Source organism: Vipera berus (assembly GCF_964194415.1).
Source record: "Vipera berus genome assembly, chromosome: 11".
In the NCBI taxonomy this organism is placed as follows: Eukaryota; Metazoa; Chordata; class Lepidosauria; order Squamata; family Viperidae; genus Vipera; species Vipera berus.
In genome coordinates, this window is record NC_138214.1 from 7,598,516 (window position 1) to 7,623,578 (window position 25,063).

At 38.4% G+C, this 25,063-nt stretch overlaps 1 protein-coding gene across 3 annotated transcripts in view; it reads left to right on the top strand.

Annotated features, from left to right (window-relative positions):
- DIAPH2 (diaphanous related formin 2) overlaps positions 1-24,789 on the top strand; it is a 261,529-nt gene extending 236,740 nt beyond the window's left edge. For 2 of the 3 annotated variants that reach the window (XM_081336764.1, XM_081336762.1), the window contains one exon: positions 19,468-24,106. In XM_081336764.1, the coding sequence (XP_081192890.1) occupies positions 19,468-19,532 (65 nt within the window). In that variant the 3' untranslated portion in view covers positions 19,533-24,106. Of the gene's footprint in view, positions 1-19,467; positions 24,107-24,316 lie in introns of those variants that run through there. The other variant, XM_081336767.1, reaches the window with a different exon arrangement.
- Positions 24,790-25,063: the final 274 nt, after the last annotated feature.

Genomic DNA, 25,063 nt, shown 5'->3' on the forward strand with positions numbered 1-25,063 from the left:
AACTCACCACTTCCCCATTACCAAGGAAATCTCCATAAGAGCAGAGGTGGTCTAAAGCTATTAAAGCGTATTCATTTCACTTTATCCGTTTTTTTCTTCTTCCTCATGTTGTTCTCTCAAGTGAAGGGTCTGCTTTTCCCCCCAGATTAACCAAGTGTTCTTCCATTTGATTGCAATAGGAATTGACTGACATGGGCTCGGGTGAGAGAGAGTGGCTGGCCCTTAGTCACCCAGCCAGCTTTCACGCCTAAGGCAGGACTAGCATTTACTGACTCCTGGTGATTGGTCCAAAGTTGGTTGTCCTGGCTGTCCATTGTATACCGAACAGTTTTCATGCCTAAGGCAGGACTAGAATCCCCTGTTTCCTGGTGATTGTCCCAAAGTCACCCAGCCAGCAAGTGGGATTAGAGCTTATAGTCTCCTGGTTTCTAGATTGGTGTCTTAACCACTAGACCAAACTCTCTCTCTGTCTCTCTCATTTTATCCAACTACCCCCCCCCGAAAGCTCTCAGCATCCCAGACACCTATGAGAGTTTATATCTGTTTAGCTCATTTTGATCTTATCTGCCTCTTTGTAATCAAGCATACATCCCAGGAGGTCCTATGGAAAGACTCCTTTGGAGAGAGTCCCCAAACAGTCATCCCCAAAATCAGCGTGGCGTTAGATTTAAGATGTTGGACCAGAACTATGAAAATTCAAGTACACCCTTGACAAGAGAATTTCACAGAGTGACTTTGGTCTGGTCACTCGTTCCTTTAAAAAATGACTTTGGGAAAATCGGAGAAGAAAGGAAAACTCTTGGAAGAAAGGCAGGGTATAAGCCTAATAAATTAGGCAAATGAGTAGTAAATGTTGAGTTTTTCACAGATACATAGCTACTAACACAGAAGGACCTCTCTTCATTCCAAGCATCATAATAATAATATTAATTATAGAAGAAGAAGAAGAAGAAGAAGAAGAAGAAGAAGAAGAAGAAGAAGAAGAAGAAGAAGAAGAAGAAGAAGAAGAAGAAGAAGAAGAAGAAGAAGAAGTTGGAAGGGACCTTGGAGGTCATCTAGTCCAACCCCCTGCTCAGGCAGGAAACCCTATACCATTTCAGGTAAATGGCTGTACAGTCTCTTCTTAAAAACTTCTGGAGGCAGGTTGTTCCACTGGTTAATCGTTCTAACTGTCAGGAAGTTTCTCCTTAGTTCTAGGTTGCTTCTCTCCTTGACTAGTCTCCATCCATTGCTTCTTGTCCTGCTTTCAGGTGCTTTGGAGAATAGTTTAACTCCCTCTTCTTTGTGGCAGCCCCTGAGATATTGGAAGACTGCTATCATGTCACCCCTCACCCTTCTCTTTCTTAAACTACACATACCCAATTCCAGCAACCGTTCCTTATATGTTTTAGCCTCCAGTCCCCCAATCATCTTTGTTGCTCTTCTCTGTACCCTTTCTAGAGTCTCAAAATCTTTTTTACATCGTGGTGACCAAAACTGGATGCAGTATTCCAAGTGTGGCCTTACCAAGGCATTGTAAAGTGGTATTAGTACTTCACGTGATCTTGATTCTATCCCTCTGTTAATGCATTAATGCATGAATGAATTGAACTGTGTGTTTTGTGCCCCACAGTATTCTCCATTCAGCTGTTTGTTTTCTTGTTTTAATCTGGAAGAGTGTTTGCTCACAACTAATTCATAGCTGAAGACACATGCTCTATTATTTGTTTTTGTTTTTTCCAGTAGATGGGCATAGTGAAGGAATCGTATGTAAGCAACCTGTAATACCCTCATTGGGCAGATACTAATTATTATTCCTTGCATCAGCAGTCATTCTATGTCTTCTTGCATATTCAGTACCATTTAAATATTGCAAACTGCTGAATTGCAAATGTTAGCCCACACATGAATAAAAAATGTTACTTTATTCTTTAAGTAATAATTATAGATAGGCTGCCTTCGTTGTACTTTTTTAAAAAAAAATATAAATAAATAAATCCATTTTTCTTGAGAGTTGTGGCCTGTTGCAAAGTTGCCACTGTTGGAAGGGAGAGCACCAAAAATGTTTCAATTCAAAACACAAGACAAGATGTATTGCAGTGATGTGGAAGATAGTCGCTTGTTTTTGACAAGGACGACCAGCAATGGCTGGCTACAGCTAGCTGCTGTGAAGTGGTGGATGGGTTCAGATGAACAGATCAAAAGCACTCGGCATGAAATAATTGTTGCCTTCATGAAACACAATATCTGGCTCCGTGGAACAACCAACATGTGGAATTTAAGCTGCCAGCTGTTGAAAGCAATTGGTGTCCAATTGAGACAGATGCCTTTATTATATTCATTCATTCATTCATTCGTTCATTCATTCATTTTTTCCCATTGTCATGTCCGATTCTTAGCGACTTTATAGTGCTCTCCATGCTCTGCTGCTAAGCACAGCCTCTTTCAGCTGTTGGATGTACATCTTTGTACCAGTTTTGATGGTATCAAACCAGCAAGTTCTTTGCTTACCCATTTCTTCTCGATCCACTGTCCGTCCCTGGCATCATTGACTCCTCCAATGAATTTACACGCACGGCATGGCCAAAGTCAATTAGACGTAGGCTTGTCTCTAGTTTTATACAATTCAGGCCCTCTCTGTTGGGTGGTTCTGACTGTCCATGGCATACCCTATAATTTATTACTATATACATTTATTATATATACCATTTACGATATGCCCATCTTTAATCAAACGTTGCAAGGCATATCTGAAGCTGGATAGCGTTCCCTTGGAAAATTCCTGTCCAGCAGCATTTTTTCCCCATTATTATTATCATCGTTGCAAGCCTTGTGATGGAATCACTATTGACTCCTGTCAGGACACTGGTAGATAGGAGGTGAAGGGCCTCCTCGCTTGGTTTCTTGTGTTTTGTCAAATCCGTTGCTTTCAGCTGAAGTGTGAAGTGAAAGCTGATGTCAGAAATTGCCTTTAAGCACATGCTGGTGCCGGTCTTCTTGTGACTTCCTTATTTATTTATTTTTTAAAAGGAGGGGGACAGAGCGAGAGGGAATGAGATTGGGTTGTAAAGCGGCACAAACATATTTATTGCTGGCCAAGCAGAGCATATCATCGCAAGGAGAAAGAGTAAAGAATTTTGCTGTCAGAGCTTATTACTTTAAGGAGAAATGCATCCTGTTTTTTGTGTTGTTTTTTTAAAAGAAACATGATTAGCACGAATGCAGCTTGTTTTCTTAACAATCCAAAGCCCTTATTGATTTTATTTTCATGCTCCTTGTTTTAAAACAGAATCAAGGTTTCATTATTTTAATGGGTAATGCAGAAACTATGTTGTGTTTATGTAGTTAGCTGTTCAGCCAATCTCTCTCTATACGCGCGGAAACGCACATAAACTGAAAATAATAACTGTGGGAAATGCCAGGAATTTGGATCCTGGCAAATGAGGAAAATCTTTTGCTTGTGGTTGGGAGTGGAGAGATGGCGCGAAGGTCCTCTTGCAACCCTTCGTCTCTTGAGTAATCAATGAATGAAATGGTGACAAAAGTACATTGGAAGCAGCATCTCCTTCCAAGCACGAAAGAACCAGCCAACAAATGGACCATCCAAGCATAAAGAGAGAAATCTGCCAAATGGAAGTTATTGTAGTACAAGCTTGATCTTCACCCTAAGGCCAAGAAGCAACAAGATATTAGAAAAAAGACAAATCCCTTCTCTTTCTCCTCCACTTTGCCCCTCCTTCTCTTCCTCCTTCTCCTCTTTTCCCCTCTCTTCCTCCTTCTCCTTCTCTTCTTTCTTCTTTTCCTTCTCCTCTTTCCTCCTCCTCCTCCTCCTCCTTCCCCTCCCTCTCCCTCTCCTTTTCTTTCCTTTTTCGTGGGAGCAGGATAACATCTGTTATAGTCATCACATTTTAATTGCCTTAAAATATAGCATTTATTTTATTTAAACTGGTGTTGTGGTTTATAGTCCTGACGCACTCTTATCCTCGTTGTAATATGCGAGAATCAAATTTATTTTAAAGCATATCCATCTACTCTTCAATCACCAACCAAACGGGGGAAATTAATAGCAAGGAGAAGGGAGTCTCCGAGGGTGATATGGAGCGTATATTTGATATAAAGCTTAAAGCCCAGTACATCTGAATGAATTCCTGTTTCTTGACCTCTGCACCAAACTCTGGGCCAGTTCTTTTGCGGTTCCTGGATCTGCTTTCACAAGATTTGTAACACATCATGTACTCCGATATAAAAATAGCTTTTATCCGTGGGCTGTTAGGCTTTTAAATGGGACATAATCATATGCAGAATTGACTTGGGAGGCCGGTGTGTGGTGTAGTTGGTTCACACAGTGTGGTGGGATGGAGGGTTTGTTGTCACTGTGTGTTGGGGGGAGAGAGCACGGGGGGAGGCTCAGCTAATCTCAATGTACACATGTTGTACTTTGACAATAAAGGTTTATTATTATTATTAAAAAGATACAGGGATTGAAAAAATTAGTAACCACAGAAGCCATTTCTCAAAATTCCAGAACTCCATACTCAACCAAGACCAAGATCTAACCACTTAAGTCTTTTTTTTATTAAAGAGTTTTACAAAAACAAAATTTTACAATATATCCCCAAATCCCTCCCACCCCAAACCTGCCCACTCCCCCCCCCACTTCCCAGAGCTAAATACAGGATTATAGTTACAATAATCATATTCTAAATAAAAATTATGCATAATATACAATTAACCAAATTCATAATGTGCTTTAACTCCCCTTTAACATAACTACAAATAACGTACCAATAACAATATCCCACTAAAATCTACTCATAAGCTAAATGGAACTTTTTAGACCCGTATTTGTTCTGAATATAATTTATCCATCTCCTCCAAACTGAAATATATCTTTCCTGTGAATGATCTTTCAAATAAGCAGAAATCTTAGACATTTCTGCAAGATTCGAAACTTTAAACACCCATTCTTCTATAGTGGGCAAACTATCCTTCTTCCAATATTGTCCCACCAGTAACCGTGCTGCTGTTATCATGTTCAACATCAAGTTAGTTTCTTTAACATCACAATCTACCACAATACCCAATAAAAACAATTGCGGAGAAAACTTTATCTTTCTCTTAAAAATCTTTTGAATGTTCCACCAAATTTTGATCCAAAAAGCTTTTATATTTCTACAAGTCCACCACTTAAGTCTTCTGTGTCATATGGCAGCCAACTCGATCCATGCAGCTTGCTCACAAAACCACATGAAGGAGATAGTCCTCTTCTGTTGCTGTTCTGCTAATATTTAGACAATGCTGCCTATAATTCTGGAGACATGATATATGTGATTTCACGCCCCTTCCCTACTCAACAGGCCTGCTAGTTTTAACCCTTTATGGAAGGAGAGAGATTAAAAATTCTTGGTGGACACAGTTCAAGGAATAAAATCGTCCTCTCTTGTTTTACAGGGCTGATGGCTAGCAGTTGCTAATAGACAACTGAGAGAACAAAGAGACCAATACAGTTGGGATCTTAGCATGGCCCTGTTCCCTACTGAAAACCAAGGGAAGTAGCCAAGAGCCATTTTTAATTATAGCCCATCTCAATAAAGTATGACTTTAGTCTTTCTGTGCAACCTGGTTCCTGATCTGGTGTACCCAGAAGGACTGACATGCAGATGTCAGTTTAGCAGGCTTGATTGTACTTTGCCTCTCCTCCTTCTTACATCACAGAAAATCACAGAGCTTTCTTGAGGGTCTTCTGAATGCTGTCTTATTTCCACGGACTAACAAATATGTCATTGCTCTTTGCTTATGGAACAGCTCTTAGCTATTTCACTCAAGGTCATTTCCCCGATTCTCTACATCTCTCCAGACAGAATGGAACAGGATTTCTTGGGAAAGCTATCAGCAGTCATTGCAGTTGGATAGATAATAGAGACCAATAAAGGAGAATATTTGTAGCTCTGGGTTGAAATGACAGGTCCTTGGTGCCCTCTCAGCTTGGCTGTTTTCTTGCAGATGTTTCATTACCCAAAGTAATGTAACATCATCAATGTTAGTCTAGTACTAGCACTGACAATGTCACCTAGTTTGGGTACCGAAATGTCTGCAAGAAAACAGCCAAGCTCAGAGGGCACTTCAGATAATGGAGAACAAGGCCAAGATGGCCTTGAATCGAATAGGCAAGAACCGTGATATGAGCAGATAGCATCTCATTCCATTCCACGACCACATTCCTAACCCAGCCCTTTCGTTCAGATACCCCTTCAAAACACAGCTTCTCAATGAAGCAACAGCTCCCAGGAAAATATCTTATTATGGGTAAGGGTTCTTTTCTCCCTCAAATTCACATATTCTGCTTTAGTTAATTCATCACATCAGCTACCCCCTCACTCTGTGTAAATCTTACCAGACTGCCACTTTCTGACAGTCTAATTAAGACTTAATAGAGAGCATATTTCAGTTTAAACAGAAAAGGAATTTCAATGCCCCATGATATAGAAACTACAATAATACAAAGTGGTCTCAAAGCTTGTTCCATCTCCAAGCTCCGATACATTATAGAAATGATTTTTCTTTCTCCACTCGCTTGTGTTGGGTGATTTTTTTATTTTATTTTATTTTTCCTTTCCCGTGTAGTATTTTCAGTTGTCCCACTGGTTTTAAACAAATCAGCCATTCATGTTTTCAATGTTTTGCTAGTCGAAATAATTAACCTGATCAGGCTTGGGAGAAAAATAATGGGGTCACTGAAGCACCAAAACTCTAAAGGGAACCTAAATTCATTCAGATATCACATCTAATAATTGCTCTGCACCTGTATACACAACCCCACAGAGCAAATTCACATTCACGTTTCAAAAAAACAATTTTAAGAGAGGGCTCCAAAAGGATTTCGGTCTGCCCTCCTATGCCTCCCGTGAGGTGGGTGTGTTTTCCCCACCAGCTTTTCCTGGCATGGTGTGTACATGATCTTTGTTCATCGGTACTCCAACATTAGTAAAACTTTGTACCTCTTACCATAATAACATGGCTCGCCTTTTAACTTGCATCTACAATGGAAAGCAAGAGATGTTAATAACACCATGGACTATGCAGCTGTTTGAATTTAGAATTCAAATTGAATTTCTGAAGTTCGTCCCTGGGTCACAGATGGATTGCACAAAACGATAGATGTGGAATATGCACATGCCTAGTTTGGAAACCAATCAAGGAGAGAAGCAACCTAGAACTAAGGAGGAATTTCCTGACAGTGAGAACAATTAACCGGTGGAACAACCTGCCTCCAGAAGCGGTGAATGCTCCAACACTGGAAGTTTTTAAGAAGAGACTGGACAGCCATTTGTCTGAAATGGTATAGGGTTTCCTGCCTGAGCAGGGGGTTGGACTAGATGACCTCCAAGGTCTCTTTCAACTCTATTATTATTATTATTATTATTATTATTATTATTATTATTATTATTATTATTATTATTATTATTATTATTATTAACTTTTATTCATAAAACATGAATTGACTGGCACTAATGGTTGACACGGGTTGCTGCCAGCATCCTAGGTATCAACCAGGTATCTCCTTAAAATGTAAGATGTTCCGAGTAGTGCAGTTTTTGTGTAGCTTTGCTGGAGTTATTGCAGGAAGCTGCAATTTCTTGATGTATTTTGCAAAGTTTCTGGACATAGTTCCCAGTGCCCCGATGACAGTGGGTATCACTGTTACATGTTTCATCCATAATCATCCCAGCCACGGGATTATTGTTGTTGTTGTTATTGTTATTATTATTGTTGTTGTTATTAAATATTTGAAAATGCATAGAATTATACCATCTTGCCTGATACTAGAAAAGTTCCAATAGAGCCTTTTCTCTGATGCCTGCCCACCAAACCTCATTTGGTAGGGAGGGGACCCTTGAATGACCTCGGAAAAATGATGTTAGAGTTTAGATAGCTAAATATGGAAAGAGGAGCCGGTTGACTTAACTTTGTCCCAAGCTGTTTTCATCTAGTAAAAAAAAAAGTGAATTTAAAGCATGTGCCAGTAAAGATACTTTAAAGACACCATCAATAATTGTATCTCTCATACTGCTCAACGTAAATATAGGAGAATGCTTTTACCCTGACTTCAGATACAGCTACAGAAACATTGCTCGGCCATCAACCCTGCTCCTACAGAGAAAATGTTATATCATAACGAGACTATAAAAAGAAATGCTTTTTGGTACTGTTAAAATAGAAATAATACCGATGACATGATTGAATTCCAACTCCACGCTATTTCTCACTGCATCCCAACAGAGAAAAGCCCATGTTTGGCTCAGCTTGTATTGTCAAAAAGGCCAATTTTCCTCGGTGATTTAAAAGTCCAATTACTTTGGAAGGAAAGAAGAGATTGATTTGTCTTGTAACCCTTGAGGCAAGCACACGGTAGTGTTTTAGAATAATTCTAATTTGGGCTCCAGTTATGGAAATGGAAGAGCTCTCAGCCACTTAAAAGCTGTCCCAAGTAATGGCATTTCTGGAAGAAATTGAGGTTGTTGGGGTTTTTTTTTTCCAAATATTAAGTAGCTTTTTTAAAAGAAAGTCCAAAAGTTTTTTTTTTCTTTAAACAAAACAAAGTTGGATAAGATCTTAGTTTCCAAAAGGCAAGTTGTCTATAAAAAGGATTATTCAATATAAAGTATCTGTGCAGTGCTATTTATGGCTTTGTTGTCAGTTTGTATATTTTCTTTGTAAACCACATTCAAAGCAATTCATAATAAAGTATGAAATCTAGTGTTTTATTAAAAACACATACTCTTAAGACTTGTATCTGTAAAAAAAAATCTAATGTTTATTAATAACATACTGCTAACACATTCTTATCCATGAAGTCCAATTAATACTAAAGACAAATAGGTCCTATGTTGATGTATAAAATAGAATTATTATTTCTTCTTCTTCTTCTTCTTCTTCTTCTTCTTCTTCTTCTTCTTCTTCTTCTTCTTCTTCTTCTTCTTCTTCCTCCTCCTCCTCCTCCTCCTCCTCCTCCTCCTCCTCTTCTTCTTCTTCTTCTTCTTCTTCTTCTTCTTCTTCTTCTTCTCTTCTTCTTCTTCTTCTTCTTCTTCTTCTTCTTCTCCTTCTTCTCCTCCTCCTCCTCCTCCTCCTCCTCCTTCTCTTTCTTCTCCTTCTCCTCCTCCTCCTTTCTTTTTCTCTTCTTTTTTTCTCTGACACATAGAGTGATTGTGGCAAAAAAAAAGTTCCTTCTCTTTTTTGATGCCCAGATCTTGGCACACTTTGTATATCCATTCACAGGGTTGGTTGGTTGGTTGATTTGTAAGAGATATTATTCTATTTCATTAATTCTATTGCAAACTGCCTTAATGACACTTCGGTTAGAAATCCTGCAGGGGGAAAATCAGCCAAATAAATAAATGTGGCGATTGATAACAATAAGCTCAATGTCTGAACAAAGGCACGATGCATTGGCTTATTCATGTTTGCAGGCCTCTCAATTCTAATGGGTTGAGACAAGCACAAAATGAAAAGTTCATTAGCAATACATCACTTTTCCAACAAGTCTGTAGATCCAGGTATATAATATATGAATCCTTTCCAGATACCAAACCAGCAACTTCCCTAAGTTTGACCTTAGAGAATAAGGCACCCCATAGATTATCACCTAGACTCCGTGCTGGGAGGTAGTGTCACTTGATCTTTCTCTGAGTTCTCATTACAAAGGAAAGTAATCCCAATAAATGTCATCTTAAGTCAATTCTGAAAGGTCACAGTCAGATTTATTTTACTGTGCATTTTTAGGAGGCCTTATTCAAACTATATCACTTTTAAAAACAGTTGGGTTTTAAAAGTTTAATTAGCCAAAAGAAAGGATTCTACTGTTCTGGGTATCAGAAGGCAGATACATTAAAAATCTCTTTCTAGTCTCAGAGTCTGTTAGGAATTTAATAAATCAGCAAGATACAATTGAGGCTGCTGTTGTATTGATCTGCAAGTTCAGAAGAGATAATAAGAAAACTGGTTCCTAGACTTAAGGAATGGAATTTCTTGTTTTGGAATATTATTTTGATCTAACTTCACCCACAGATAGTTTTAAGACTTACTAAAGAATTTATAGCATGAGATCTGCCCAGTTGATCGCCCTCAACCCAAAATGTACTTAAACTGGAATGAAAGGTGGAGTTTGTATTACGGAAAGGGACCTTGATGATAGTGGCAAGACAGTTCAAATTATGATGGGTCCATTAGCTTTGCGGAAGCCATAAATTCTTAGAGGTTCAAGAGAGTTACTATTTAACACTCTGCTATACAATTATGGAGCACCTTTCCCCTGGTTGTTTTGAAATGTCAGTTTTTAGTACATTGGTCAAAACTAAAACTTGGTGCTTTTCTACAATCTGAATTCTTAAATTTTCAGCATAGCCCGTCTCCAATTTATTAGGAAGCAGGTAGAAAGCTGTGAAAACTTACCAAATTAGGGAGAATTGCTCTGAAAAACTATATTTTCCTGACAGTATCCTTGTCTTTGGGAGCAAGACATAAACACTTCTATCATTTCCTCTGAACAAGTAAGTCGGTTCAAATGAGGGATACAAGGAAGAAGGCAAAAAGACAAATGTGAGGGAAAAAAGAACGCATCTAGGGAAGGAAGAAAAAAATGTTCATCTCATTATTTGCACCAAAGAAATAGGCTGAATCTGGAAGCTGATATATAGAGATGGGCCATAAAGATGGTCAAATGACCTACAGTTTCCATTAGCAATTTGGGTAATCAGTACTCTTATTGCATAAATCTTAGCTATTTCTCAGACTGGTCGACAACAGCCCTCTGTAAGGTGTATAGACCAAATCCCACTCCATTATGCTTGGGTTCAGTGCTGGATATAAAGCTAAAAGTGATAGAAATAATTAAACTGTTCTACAGTCTCTCCTGATAGACACACCCTGAAAGAGCTTTTGCTACAGTCCTACCTGCCTTGCACGTCAATGCCATTGAAGGCTTGTAACTTAGATTGATTACAGTTTGGTCCCTTTCCTAAATTTAGGTCTTGCTTTATTTCAATTCCATCGAAGCTCCTGCTTAGTTGACTTTTCTCCTAAAAAGAAGAAGAAGAAGAAGAAGAAGAAGGAGAAGAAGAAGAAGAAGAAGAAGAAGAAGAAGAAGAAGAAGAAGAAGAAGAAGAAGAAGAAGAAGAAGAAGAAGAAGAAGAAAGAAGAAAAGAGCAACAAAGATGATTAGGGGACTGGAGGCTAAGACATATAAAGAACGGTTGCAGGAATTAGGTCTGTCTAGTCTACTGAAAAGAAGGGTCACTGGGGGTGACAAGACAACAGCGTTCCAATATTTGTGGAGCTGTCGCAAAGAAGGAGGGGTGTGTGTGTGTCCACCTATTTTCCAAAGCACCAGAAAACAAGACCAGAAACAATGGATGGAAACTAATCAAGGAGAAAAGCGACCTAGAACTAAGGAGAAATTTCCTAACAGTGAGAACCTTAACCCGTGGAACAGCTTGCCTTCAGAAGTTGTGGGTGCTCCATCACTTTTCTCAGGGTCCTTTCAGGATTCAGCATTCTCTTTGGATACTAACCCCAAAACCCTTATTCGGTTTTTGCTCACACTAACGTATCCTTCCCAACTTCTCCTTCATTGCTAGCCTCAGCCTGGCTCTTGAAAGCAACTTTACTATGAGCATCAGCAACTGACAATTTACATAGGAAATCTCTCTGTTGCAAAGAAAGCAAAGTAATCCCTTTTTGACAGCGTAGCTATGCTTTTTTTTTTTTTTTAATAATGCACTGCTTTATTTAAAATGACCTCAAATGTAGCATTTGCTTGGCAGGGACCTCCTGAGACAGTGAAGGTTTTGACTTAACTCTCAAGGAGAAACATGCTGAAGAATGAACGAAGGTGGCTTTAATGTGCATAGGGGGTGTGTGTGTTACCTTGGACAGATGTTAGACCTTTGAAAATAATGGTCTGACACCCAAGGCTGATTATATGATGACAGGAGACATTCTTGCCCTGAGCAACATTTAATTTTATAATATGTATTGTAAGCTAAAAAGTGTTGTATAAAAACTAAGCAGCAACCAAAAGATTAATTGCCGAAGTACAAAACTGCCCTTCCTTAGGGCAATTTGGAATATCATTCAATCATACTTTGAAAAATTAATAAAGGCCATTTGGTTCAGTTTTCTGGCATTTGCCTCCATCATCTTTGTTCTTTTGCCTCCAAGGCAAAACAGATGAACAATAGTCAGAAACAGAGCCTGTGGACAGTTGCCTACAGATGACATCAAGAAAGCAGACCAAATCTCTGGGTGCTAAGCTAGTTTGATGTGCAATAAGCATTTGTATTTAAACTTAGACAATGGCAACTGTCAAAAGCCTAGGTGTGGATAAATTAAGCACCGTATCTTCCAAGAGATGCTATACTGCGCTGAGGGTTCATCCCATCCTTTCTGTATCTCTCCTGGGAAGGAGTTCCAGTTACCATATTACAAAGTTCATCAGATGGTTCTTGAAGAAAAACAGAAGATGACAGAATAGAATCTATTCAAGTAGTTTCGTGGATATATTGCTGGGCATGGATAGCCAACTTTTTTTGGATCAAGGTTGCATGAAGGTTTTGTGGAATATGTTAGGGGTCCAGTATATGCACAAGAGTTTTTGGGATGGATGGGCATTGATTACAAAGCCATATTCTAAAAATTATGAAACCTTGATTTCTTTTGAAGGAAGAAATGATGAAAGCATACTTTATTCCATTCACTCCTAGGGGCAAAACCTGTTCATTACTTCTTAGGTAAGATTGTTGGTTGAGATTGCAGATCAGAGTCAGTTGGTGTATCTTTTTTTTCTCTCCTGTTTGTGTAGAATCAGCATGTATCACCACATTTTCTGCCATTCTCTTTTGACTTTGGTTTGTCAGTTTGTTTTTCTCCAAATTTTATTTTGTTTTATTTTAAGTTTTTAGGTATAAATTGAAATGAACTTGAGTGTCATGTTAGGATTGTTTCTTTTCATTGACCCTTCAAGTCAATGTTGGCTTCTGGTGACTTCCGGAACAAGTCCCTGGCAGTTTTCTTGGCAAGGTTTTTCAGAAATGCTTTGCCATTGCCTGCTTCTTAGGGCTGACAGAAAGGGACTGGCTCAAGGTCACCCAGCTGGCTTCTTCATGCCTAAGGTGGAACTAGAATTCACAGTCACCCGGTTTCTATCCTTGCCTTAACCAAAGTGGCTCTCAGTTGGATTGGCCATACTGTCCATGGATTTATATGAAATCATTAAAAAACAGAGAGATCTCGTAAGGCATTTCAGTGGACCAAGATTTGAATGAACAAATAAATATTTGATACATACGCTTTAAGGCCTCACAAAGGTGTACCCAATGTGAATGCCTTTATAAACATGTTTCCTTTCTATCTTCTCTGCTGTTTCAACTACAGATAATCCCCAAGGAGCAGGTTTTGCAAAGCTTTTAAAGTTATTGTTGAAGAGGCCTTCAGTTCTTTTCCCTTTTTTATGGTTTACTTAACCTGATTGGCTTTTATTTAACAATTTGATATTGTTCTATTATGGCAGTCTTTGAACTTAGTCCTCCTCCACAGTTCGGACAAAATAAAAAGTAATATTCCCCAGACACCGAAATCTGTATTCTTTAAGAAATATAAGAAAACAAGGTTTGCTATTCGAATCGGCTCACATTGCTTTTTCTATTTTGTTTCACCTGAATTCATACAATATTCCATTTTACTCCTTCCTAAAATAGAAATAAGTGAATTTTTATTCTTGATCCATTCTCCTTCCCTTTCTCACTTTTGATCCACGGAGGCTAGGTTTATGTGCAGTTCTCATTAATTTCGATGGAGTTTGGGCAAATCATTCAATTAGCTGGCTTCCTCACTGTCCTTAATATTTTGGCTTTTCAATCAATTTCACACTTTCTGTACCTTCCTTTCCTGGTTTGCGAAGTACAGATGACTGGTTTAATTTGGTACTATATTAAATTTAGCCAAGGTCCTGTTTGTATTTGCATTATTGCAAATAATTCCCATTTCTGGGAGAAAGGAGCAGATTTTTTTCTCTTAGGTATCTTTATATTTTCTCTGAAGCTGCCTAACACAGTTTTAAAATTTAGAAGCCTTTCTTTCTTTCTTTCTTTCTTTCTTTCTTTCTTTCTTTCTTTCTTTCTTTCTTTCTTTCTTTCTTTCTTTCTTTCTTTCTTTATTTCTTTCTTTCTTTCTTCTTTCTTGCTAACAACCCCTTTTTGTCTCAGTATGTAACTTTCAAGTATGAAAAGCCTCCCAAACCCACAAAGAAGAGGGGGTCAACCTATTTTTCAAAGTACCAGAAGGCAAAACAAGAAACAATGGATGGAAACTAATCAAGGAGAGAAGCAACCTGGAATTAAGGAGAAACTTTCTAACAGTGAGGACAATCAACCAGTGGAAGAGCTTGCCTACAGAAGTTGTGGGTGCTTCATCATTGGAGGTTTTTAAGAAGAGACTGGACAGCCCCTTATCTCAAATTGTTTAGGGTTTCCTACTTGAGCTGGCACTGGGCATTCTTATGCAGTTCCAACTCCAAAGTCCCTCCCAACTCTGTTCTATTCTAAAAGTTAGCAGTGAATTCCTACATTAGCACATTTTATTACAGAATCAAAATGAGCTCTGAGTGAGCTTTACAACTAGAAGGAAGGTCTTCGTTTCATTTGCTGCATAGAATCCTTTTTTTTACTATTTTTTTTTCCTTAAGCTTCTATTATATTGCAAGGAGGGACCAGCAGAACAGAGATATTTTAAATTTATTCCTAATTACAAACATGGCAGATTTACTGGCCCCATCTCTTCTGTGCCCCTGGAAGTTTCAGCTAAAATTATTAAAGGCAGAAAAATGACTAAATGACTACTTCTTAACACTTCTCAACATGCCCATCCTTAATATATTTTAAGATAGCTGCTGAATTATCTTGTTAAAAACTGCATGATATCTAGCTGAACCATTTCAAGCATGAGTTAGAGAATTATAGGCAGAAGCATGGGGAAAGATAATAAGGTTATAATGCATGCTAAGATCACACATAAGACATACTACAGGTGGAGCATAGGTTGAGGACATAAGAACTAAGGGATCAGACCCCTAACCTATCTAATCCATCAATCTGTTCTTAGAGGAATTAATTGTGTGTGTCTTATTCATACATGTGTGTTATGCATATGACTATATTTGGCAAAGAGACAGTTTGGTGTAATGGTTAAGGTATCAGCTAGCAACTGGGAAACCATGCATTCTAGTCTCATCTCAGGCCCCAAGCCAGCAGGGTGAGCTTCAGCCAATACTTCCTCTTACCCCTAAGAACCAGGCAAACCACTTCCAAAGAATCTGGCCAAAAAAACTGCAGAGACTTATCCTGGCAGTCTCCAAGAATCAGATACCATTGAGTGGAAGAGGGGAAAACACACACACACACACACACACACACACCAATTGGCAAGGACTTCATCATAAAATTTCAGGTGTCTGCTGCCATACCATGATGCCATACCATGATGCTTAGTTAGTTAGAACATAGAATATCAGAGTTGGAGAGGACCTTGGAGGTCTTCTAGCCCAACAGCTCGCTCAAGCAGGAGACCCTATACCATTTCAGACAGGTGACTGTCCAGTTTCTTCTTAAGAACTTCCACAATGGAGCACCTACAAGTTGGAGCACCCAAAGTTCTGAAGGCAAGCCATTCCACGGGTTAATCGTTCTCACTGTCAGGAACTTTTTTTACATAGCTCTCGGTTGCTTCTCTCTTTGATTAGTTTTGAACTGTTGAACTATCACTTTCCCTAAGCCCCCATTGAGTGTCAGCTCACAGACAGCCCTTCCCATCCACCTTCTTCCTCTTCCTCCACTTTTTCTATCAATCATGCATTTTCTCTTCAGTATTCTCACAGCCCGTAACAAGAACACAAGCTCAAGAAAGTTCGATACCACCTTCTCATTTATCCACACAAATCTTTCCTTTGGAAGTGAGGTCGGGAAGAAGAAAATAGCAAAGCAATTTCTGGTCCAAGAGTTTAACAAAAGCTGGGTCCTGTGTTTCTGCCTTCTCTCTCTCTCTCTCTCTCTCTCCCTCTCCCTCTCCCTCTCTCTCTCTCCCTCTCTCTCCCTCTCTCTCCCTCTCTCCCTCTCTCCCTCTCCTCTCCCTCTCTCTCTCTCTCTCCCTCTCCCTCTCCCTCTCTCTCTCTCTCTCTCTCTCCCTCTCTCTCTCTCTCCCTCTCTCTCTCTCCCTCCCTCTCTTTCTCTCTCTCTCGCGCACACACACACACACACACACACACACAGAGGGAGGGAGGGAGGAACAAAGAATATAAGTTGTGTCTTGATGTAAAGACTTTTATAGTGACACGTGTCACTCTGTGGTGAGCTTCCCATCTTGTTGGTTTTGGTTTTTTTAATCTGATTCGTTTTTAGCAACTTTGATTCGATGTTGGGTTCCAGCAGACAAAATTGGATGTGCCAAGTAAGTCTGTTTGAAGCAATGTGTTCTCTATGGTGCTCTGACAACAAGAGTTTGCTCTTCTCCCAGGCTACCTAGCCTCAAGGCAGCATAATCAGCAGAAATGTCAAGAGAATTTTGGTGCCCTGGAGACTTTTGTTTTCCTTGCACCCTCAGTTTCCAAAATGTTCTTTTATGATTGAGAGGAGCCAGGCGTTAAGACTGCAGATTTGTGAAACTTATACCAACCACTTCTTTTGTAGACCCCCTGACATTTATGGTGCATTTCTTTCTGCCTAAAATATTTATTTGACCATATGTGTAAGAGAGCTGCACTTCTGTATACCTCACTCAGTCAGCACTCAAGAGCTATGCTTACGTTTGCCTTATCTTTTTCATAGTATATTCTCCTCTAAAGCAGCCGGAGAAATGTTTGTTGTTTTTTTCCCCGCCTTGAAGTCCAAATCCCTGCTTATATTTCTTGAAACTTTGTACAATATAAATGAGAGGCATTGAGAGGAAAAAGAATCTGACTCAGGAAGAAAACATGATCAACCTTTTCCACCCCCATATTCAGTAGGATGAGCCCCGGTTTTGATTCAGGCTCCTGCCTTTTCTTGGAGAAATTTTTTGACTGCATTTTCTTGAGAAGAGATATGTGTTGTTTACAAGCACCTTGAAAATCCTGACTTAGAAACTTCTATCCTGGAAATCACACCATGAAAGAAATCCCTCTGTTTTTAATCTTACTTTTCAAGATGCTTAAATTTGTTGTTACACAGTTTTGAGGGCCTAAGGAGAAAATATGGAAGCAAAGACTTCCAGCCCTTTGATCTTTTTTTTTTTAAAAAAAAAATATAGATCTAATGTCTGTCTTTCTTTAAATTGATTCCTACTTAGGCAAAAAACACAATGGAATGCCCAAAGGAACTTGTCTTGTTACCAGTTTAGAAATAAAGCATGTAAATGGAAATGATATATTTTCCTTTACTTGCTTGTTCTGTATTGTGGGCTGCTACAAGGGTAGAACGTTTGACAGTGCTGAACGAGTGTAGCTACACCCGGACACAGTCATAATTTGCAACTTTCTTTTCCAGCTTCCCACAAGCAAAAGTCATTGGGGAAGCCAGTGGGAAGCCACCAATCATGTGAGAGTCTCACTTAAGGACCTAAATTCCTCATTTAATGACAGCAACTGGGACTGCTGGGAATGCTGTCGTTAAACAGCATAATCGTGTCTTTTTTTCAGCTTGTAACAGCATCATTTAGAGGGACGCGGTGGCTCAGTGGGTTAGGACGCTGAACTTGTCGATCAGAAGGTCGGCAGTTTGGCGGGTTGAATCCCGAGTGCCGTGTAACAGAGTGAGCGCCTGTGACTCATCCCAGCTTCTGCCAAACTAGCAGTTCGAAAGCACGTAAAAATGCAAGTAGAAAAATAGGGACCACTCTGGTGGGAAGGTAACAGCGCTCCGTGCGCCTTTGGCGTCTAGTCATGCCGGCCACATGACCACGGAGATGTCCTCGGACAAGCACTGGCTCTTCGGCTTTGAAACAGAGATGAGCACCGGCCCCTAGAGTCGGAAACGACTAGCACGCACGTGCAGGGGATCCTTTACCTTTACCTTTAACAGCATCACTTAACAATGGAGTTTCCGGTCCCAAGTGGTGTGGCAAAACCCTTCAAACTTTTGACGGAGGTGTATTCATTGAAGGTTGTTATGCAAACTGAACTCAAATTGACCAATTCCTTATCCACCAGTCAACATCCAGTGACTTCATGGAAGAGATTAAGCCTATCATCCATTTCATAATATGTTTAAGGAGCTGCAGTTGTGTGTTTTGTCAGTACTAATCATAAATATAAGGTGTTCTGAGAATATAAAAAAAGGGCAAATGGTTGAGAGAAAAGGATGATGAATTCTCAGAGATTTGGTTCTGGTAGCTTAATTAAGAGTGGATGAAGGAACTCATACTTCTGATGCCATTTGTTGCCCAACAGATGTTCAAGTCTCTTTTCAGTGTCTACCAGTAATTTATTTCCTCAAGAGATAAGCTGCCAAATTTATTACCAAATTGATAAATTGTTCATTCCCATTTGCTCTGAGCCTAGGGATGAAGCAAAAGTGTCACTCGTCACTTGAATGTCCCGGGACAAACAAACTGCTGAGCTAATTTAAGGAAACCATACATTTCTATCAAATATGAATATATTCACCCTGCCTGTGTTGCAGTTATGCTTAATTCATACTGGGCTTTTAGCTAAGGTTGGCCTTCCTTGCATGATGATTGTGCATTGTTACAATTGCTGGGTAAGGAAATTTCATCCTGAATTTGTTGTGTATCTTGTTTAATATTACTCATTGGAGGGATGTGTAGGAATAGGAGTGTTTACTACTTCTAAATTGAAGATTGTATCTCTTTCTGTTGGCCATCTGTGTCGGGAATCCTCTGTATGTCAGAATCATTCTTGTGAGCGTTGGTGAATTTCCTCCACTTGAAAAAAAATTCTTTTCTTTTCTTTTCTTTTCTTTTCTTTTCTTTTCTTTTCTTTTTTTTTCTTTCTTTTCTTTTCTTTTTTTCTTTCTTTCTTTTCTTTCTTTCCTTCCTTCCTTCCTTCCTTCCTTCCTTCCTTCCTTCCTTCCTTCCTTCCTTCCTTCCTTTCTTTCTTTCTTTCTTTCTTTCTCAGAACATCTGGATAGAGAAGCTATTTTAAACAATAACACTTTCCATAGCACTTAACTGTCGCCTGCCCTATCCAGGGGAGAATTTGGTGGAATTTTTCCAAAGGTTTCATCACCCTATCTCCTCCAGTCAGGAAAGCAATTTCTTGCTGACTGCAATTCCTCTTTAATTCCACCTGGCAGTTGAGTTCTAACATTTCTGCGATCTAATATCCTAATAATTGTCTTAGATATTCCTTTGATGTGAACCTCAGTCTGCTTGAAAACCTCTTGACATTGCAGTATCCCTGTTTTAAAATCTTGACACGGTTCTTCTCTTTCCCTTTTTATATTCCAGATAACCGAAAAGTCATGTTAGAAAGGTCCCGTTCCCGTCAGAACGGAACGATCACAGCGGTATGATTCACCCCATGCCAAAGAACTCCTATTTTGTTCACTTCACATGGAGAACGTGACGTAAACGGAGCGTCAAGAGGAACCGTGAGCAGAAATCCAACTTAAAACCCGAAGAATAAAATATTTTTTGCAAACGTTCCTGTATAGAAGAGAAAGAAAAATAACTGTGCATATTATGAAGAAAAACTTCAAGAGCTAAAAGCAGTGTTATAAAACAGCTCTATTCCTTCTTCTCCCCCCCCACCTTTAGTATTGCCATTGTGAACGGGCAATCCAAAATGCAGATATGAATTAGGGAGTTATTTGCAGCTCTCACAAATGATGGGAATGATAATTTTTCGGTTTAAATTAACAGCATCAAAAGATCAGGTCAGCAATTCACTTTTTAATTCTTACTTTGATACCAAAGGGGAAAAAATCAGCATATTAATGAATTTAGATGAACTGATACAGCAGATAAGACACTGTCTTTCGCAAAGACAAGGGAACAGTCTCCTGTCGATTTTTTCTCAATTCCCATTTCAGGTTTTCATTTGGTTGGATTCAGCTCTTCTGAGTTTCAATCAAAACTTTATTACAACTCTTCAGCCTTAGTGGTAAAAAAGATATTTATAGCTGCTTTCAGCAAGATCGTAGGGTTGAACCAAAGGTAGATTCACGATTTGCAAATTTAACACAAGAAGGATTTTTCAATTGGGCACATATATAAACTTTACACCTACAGTTTGAGAAGAAAAAATCTTAGCAATGTTGAGATTTTCAGTTTACATCTTTTATTTTTGTTTAATGTTTAGGGGGTTAAATCTATCCACGAGTAAGGAATCAGAATTAGTTTCCTTTGGTTTACTTCAACAAACTTTACACAGTCTTCGGGCTAGCATAATCTTAATGAAGAAAGAGACAGAAAAACACCCGAGCACTTCTCACAAGCATATCACTCCCTTATGTTATTTCAACTATTTTATCCTTTACGGCAATTCTCACCAATACGTTTACAGAAGTTACTTGGATGGACTTTGGAGGTGGCAAAGGAAGGCTGATATTACCATTTTAAGTGTTATTTGAAACTCAGGCAAACCAGCAACAAAAACATCACACCACTACTAAGATTCCTAAATTGTTGTCTACCATGTACATCTACATTAATTGTTGTCTACCACGTACGTCTACATTAATGCGTGAAGTTTCCATTTTAATTTTCTGAAGCCTCATAGAACACAAGGCCTCCCTCCTTGGCTAAGACTTGTGGACTTCAACTCTCAGAATTTTCCAGTCAGCAGAGCTTAAAGTTGCCAAGGTTGGAAACCTCTGCCATTGCACATCAATCACAAAAAAGTGTATCAGATACCTATCTTAATCAGAATAGAACTGGAAGGGACCTGGGAGTGTCTTCCAGTCCAACCCCCTACTCAAGCAGATGTTTCCGGCAATCGTTAATAGTTTTACTAAACGACAAAGCATTCGGAAATGATCTCCATAAGAATTTATACATAGGCATAAAGCAATTGTCAGTGTTACATTTCTCTAGCATACAAGTTGAGGCTCAAAAAATTGTTTAAAGCCAAAATGATAACTCATGTGAATGGCCAAAGTGTTTTCTGATGTGTAGCATTTACACATGATACTTTGAAACTCAAAGATGACATAAGTCATTTCCTAGTAATTGAAACCCAAAACATTCGCGCAAATATCAGAGCATCTTAAACATAACATGTTACAGGGTGTTTTTTTTTCTGACCATTACTGATTATGGCTGTATTATTGTTCATTTTCTGACATTTTGCTGGCGAGCCAACCAGTAATTTGCAACTAGAGATTTTTAGAGAACAAAAATCTAAAAAGGAACAAATGCAGGATATCATCTAAACATGTTCTGGTACTTTCTCAGTTTTCTCAGCCCACTCACTCTGCTGGAATATTTTTGTGTAAATTAAAAACATGTACCTTAATAAAGCAAAGAGAAAAATATATATTGTAAATAGAGGATATTTGTATTTATAAAAATCCAAGAAGTATTTTCTGAGCTTCATGTTGGATTGTTGAATCTTTTGATACTTTTTATTCACTTTAAAAGTTTAAGGTGTTTTGTTTTGTTTTTTTTTAAAAAACAACTACCACCTTGATTTTGCAATTGATGTGATTCCTGTTTTGTCATACGTTTACTTGGTGACCTAGGAAAATGTAGTCTAGAAGTCAAAACATCTTCCAAATCTGCCTTGCCTTATTTGCTAATTTTAAGAAGGAAAAAGTACCAGTGCATTCATTGCTTGCAGATACACAAGATACACACATGTATAAATGCATGGACATTTGCATGTACACGCATATAACTCATATATATTTGTGCGCAGGGAAAGATGCTTAAAAGGATAAACCAAGAAAAAAGCCAGAAATTAATGGTGAGGCTTCAAAATATTCATAGCATATAGAGCTGTTTGTAAGTATTATTCTAAAACTCTCTTTAGGTGTATGAAAGAAAGCTGAATTCCGTGGTTTTATCCTGTTGTGTAGACCTTATACCACGCACACACCCTAGTCGCTTTTCAAACAAAGTTGCCCACAGGTGTTTAGGAGACTATAAACATAGTTTGTGTTTGTAATCATCATACCCAGCATCTAAGTGATAGCACAAAGATGGACATAAAAATTTGCTAAAAGCTCTGGTAGACAATGCTGACTGATGCTTTGTAATCAAACCACTATGAACAAAATTATAGATAAGTCACCTTAAACAGCTTCTAAATCTGTGTAATATTTGTTGATGACTGTGACTGAAGTTTACCTTTCACTGCTGACCACTATTTACCAACTCCTCTCTCTCTCTCTCTCTCTCTCTCTCTCTCTCTCACACACACACACACACACACACACACACACACTTTAGATTAGGGGTCTTCAAACTTGGCCCTTTTATGACTTGTGGACTTCAACTCCCAGAATTCCTCAGCCAGGCACGTTGGCTGAGGAACTCTGGGAGTTGAAGTTCACAAGTCATAAAAGGGCCAAGTTTGAAGACCCCTGATAGTCCTCTAATACCATATACCTATATACCCACATGCATACATACACGCGTACATATTGTATATAGATACTACCTCAGAATGGTGATTTATTAAACGTGTTCTATTCTTTTCTTCTCCTTCCCAATTGAAAACAAACTAACAAGCCACACTGGGTCAGAAAGTCTAAATCTAATACATGCTCCTAAACCTGAAAATCTGAATTTGAATGAGACCACCGTGAATTGAGGAAAATGGTTTCGCTTTGTTTCTTCACCCACTAATATTTTATTATACAAATGAAGATTCTCCCCACATTGTCCCTTTCCTGTTAGGACCCAAAGCAGAACCAAAAAGAAATCATGGCTTAATTCTGGTAAGCAACAGTATATAAAAATTCTGTTAATAATAGGTAGACCTAATCCAGCTGAAGTGTTCCTCATGAATTATTTTAGGACAATGAAGTCCCATCATGGATCTGTATTACTTTAGCTCCTTTTTGATATTTTAGATGTTACAATTTTAATTTGATATGACTTGGTTCATTTGTTCCCTAGAAATGTGTTCAGAAGATATATCCATCAGGTGGCTAGATTTACAGAACTGGTTGGAATCCATCTGGTATATATATATAAGTGCTGGAAGTATTGTGTGTATGTGTTCAGGTGTGTGTCCGTATACTGAGGTCATTTTCTCATTGTACAGCTCTGCTTCCAGCATTATCCTAAAGTTGTGTTAATAATCGCTAATGCTATTATAAACAGTAAAAGCCTCGCAATAACACATTATATCAACATTTAAGTAAGGCATGAGATACTTGCTATATATATTCTACTGTGTGTGTGTGTGTATGTGTGTATACACACACATATACACACACACACATACATATAACTACAAGCAGAGGTCTGGAATATTATTATTATTAATATGCTCTAATGCTTACAAATATGTTTCATTTAACAACTTAGTGTGAGAGCTTCTGATACTTGATGGTTCCCACATGTGAATAAATGCCACTGAAACAACTACAAAAGAAAATTTATTTGACACCAACTGTTTTTGGTGATCCGAGTTGATTTTTCATTCAACTGCTTTTTTTTCAAGCAATTCTTCCATGTGCTTTTCAGAATGCATGACATTCTTCAAATCTTTACATTTGCTAGTAATAGCCTTTGCACTTTAAAAAGTTTGAAGAAAGAATTTTGGGGCTGGGGATATATATATGCTGATGATTTTGGGCAAACAGCTTCAAAAGCTGTATTTGAATTTCAGTCTAGTGAAAATCAACTTCTAAGTCAGACCCATTTCAATATATATTCATCACAAAATTCTCTTTTGGCTGGTATTAAATATTTTTGATAGGAAGAGTACATTATTAACATGCACTAAAAAGCCTAAAGTATTTCTATGTAATGCCAACATTCCTTATTTGGAAATGAAAACTTGTTTCAATTATTTTAGAGCTGGGTCAAACCACTGATCTTCTAAACTTGTTTTAAAGAAATTGCTTTTGCTTTCAAATATATTGTATATATTTGATATTTTTAACACCATTAAAGATTTGGGGGTTTGGAGAAAGATTTGTTTTTGCTTGTTTTTGTTTTAAATTCTAAAGTATTAAATATATTTCTTTAGAATGGAGAATGCCTTCTGTAATAACTAATTTTTTAAAAAAAAAATATCTAAATGATTCTATTCTTTTTCAACTGTCAACTGCCGGTGATGCACATTAAGAATATAGCAATGCACCTTATTGAACACATTCAAATCAAGTCTGTTTTATTTCAGATTGTCTTGAGTTCCTGAGATTTTTGTGGCAACATCATAAATGTCGCCATTAGATTTCAAACGATTGGTGACACCAAAATGAACGCTTCAGAAGGAAGGTAGCAGTTTAGAACAAAACCTGGAGAAGATTTCACAATCAGAACCATTCTGAGAAGAGATCTTATCCTGAGGGGGAAGAAAAATGAGGATTGAGAAATAAAGAGTTCTTTGCCAATCAGATCATCCAAGTAACATTGTTTGCCAGTCACCAATATTAAGACAGCAGTATGTAAATCAGCAACTAGATTTCAGTTCTGTAAACTTCCCTGGGACTACTGCAAATGAAATCAAGAATAGCAAGTTTCTTTTTCCAAAAACTGACAATTGCTGCGTGTTCTAGGTCAGGGGTGTCAAACTGCCAGCCCGCAGGCTGGATGTGTCACGAGGAAAACGCGCCCACCCCATTACCGGCAATTGGGAAAAAGTTCCGATACGTCGTGCAACGTCATGTGACGTTGCGAGTAGATATTTTTCCAATGTGGAAGATAAAGGACTATCCTGAGGATGGAATCTGATGTTACACAAGAACCAGACATTCCCACTCCTTTCCTAGATCTTCTAGATGACTATGTTTCTAATAGCATCTCAAACCATGTTAACTTACATTTATTCTTCAATACTGCTGTGCATATGGTGGAGATCACCATAACATATCCCTATTCATGCTATGCCCTAATGCCAAATACCACCCATTCAGTCTCTTGGGAG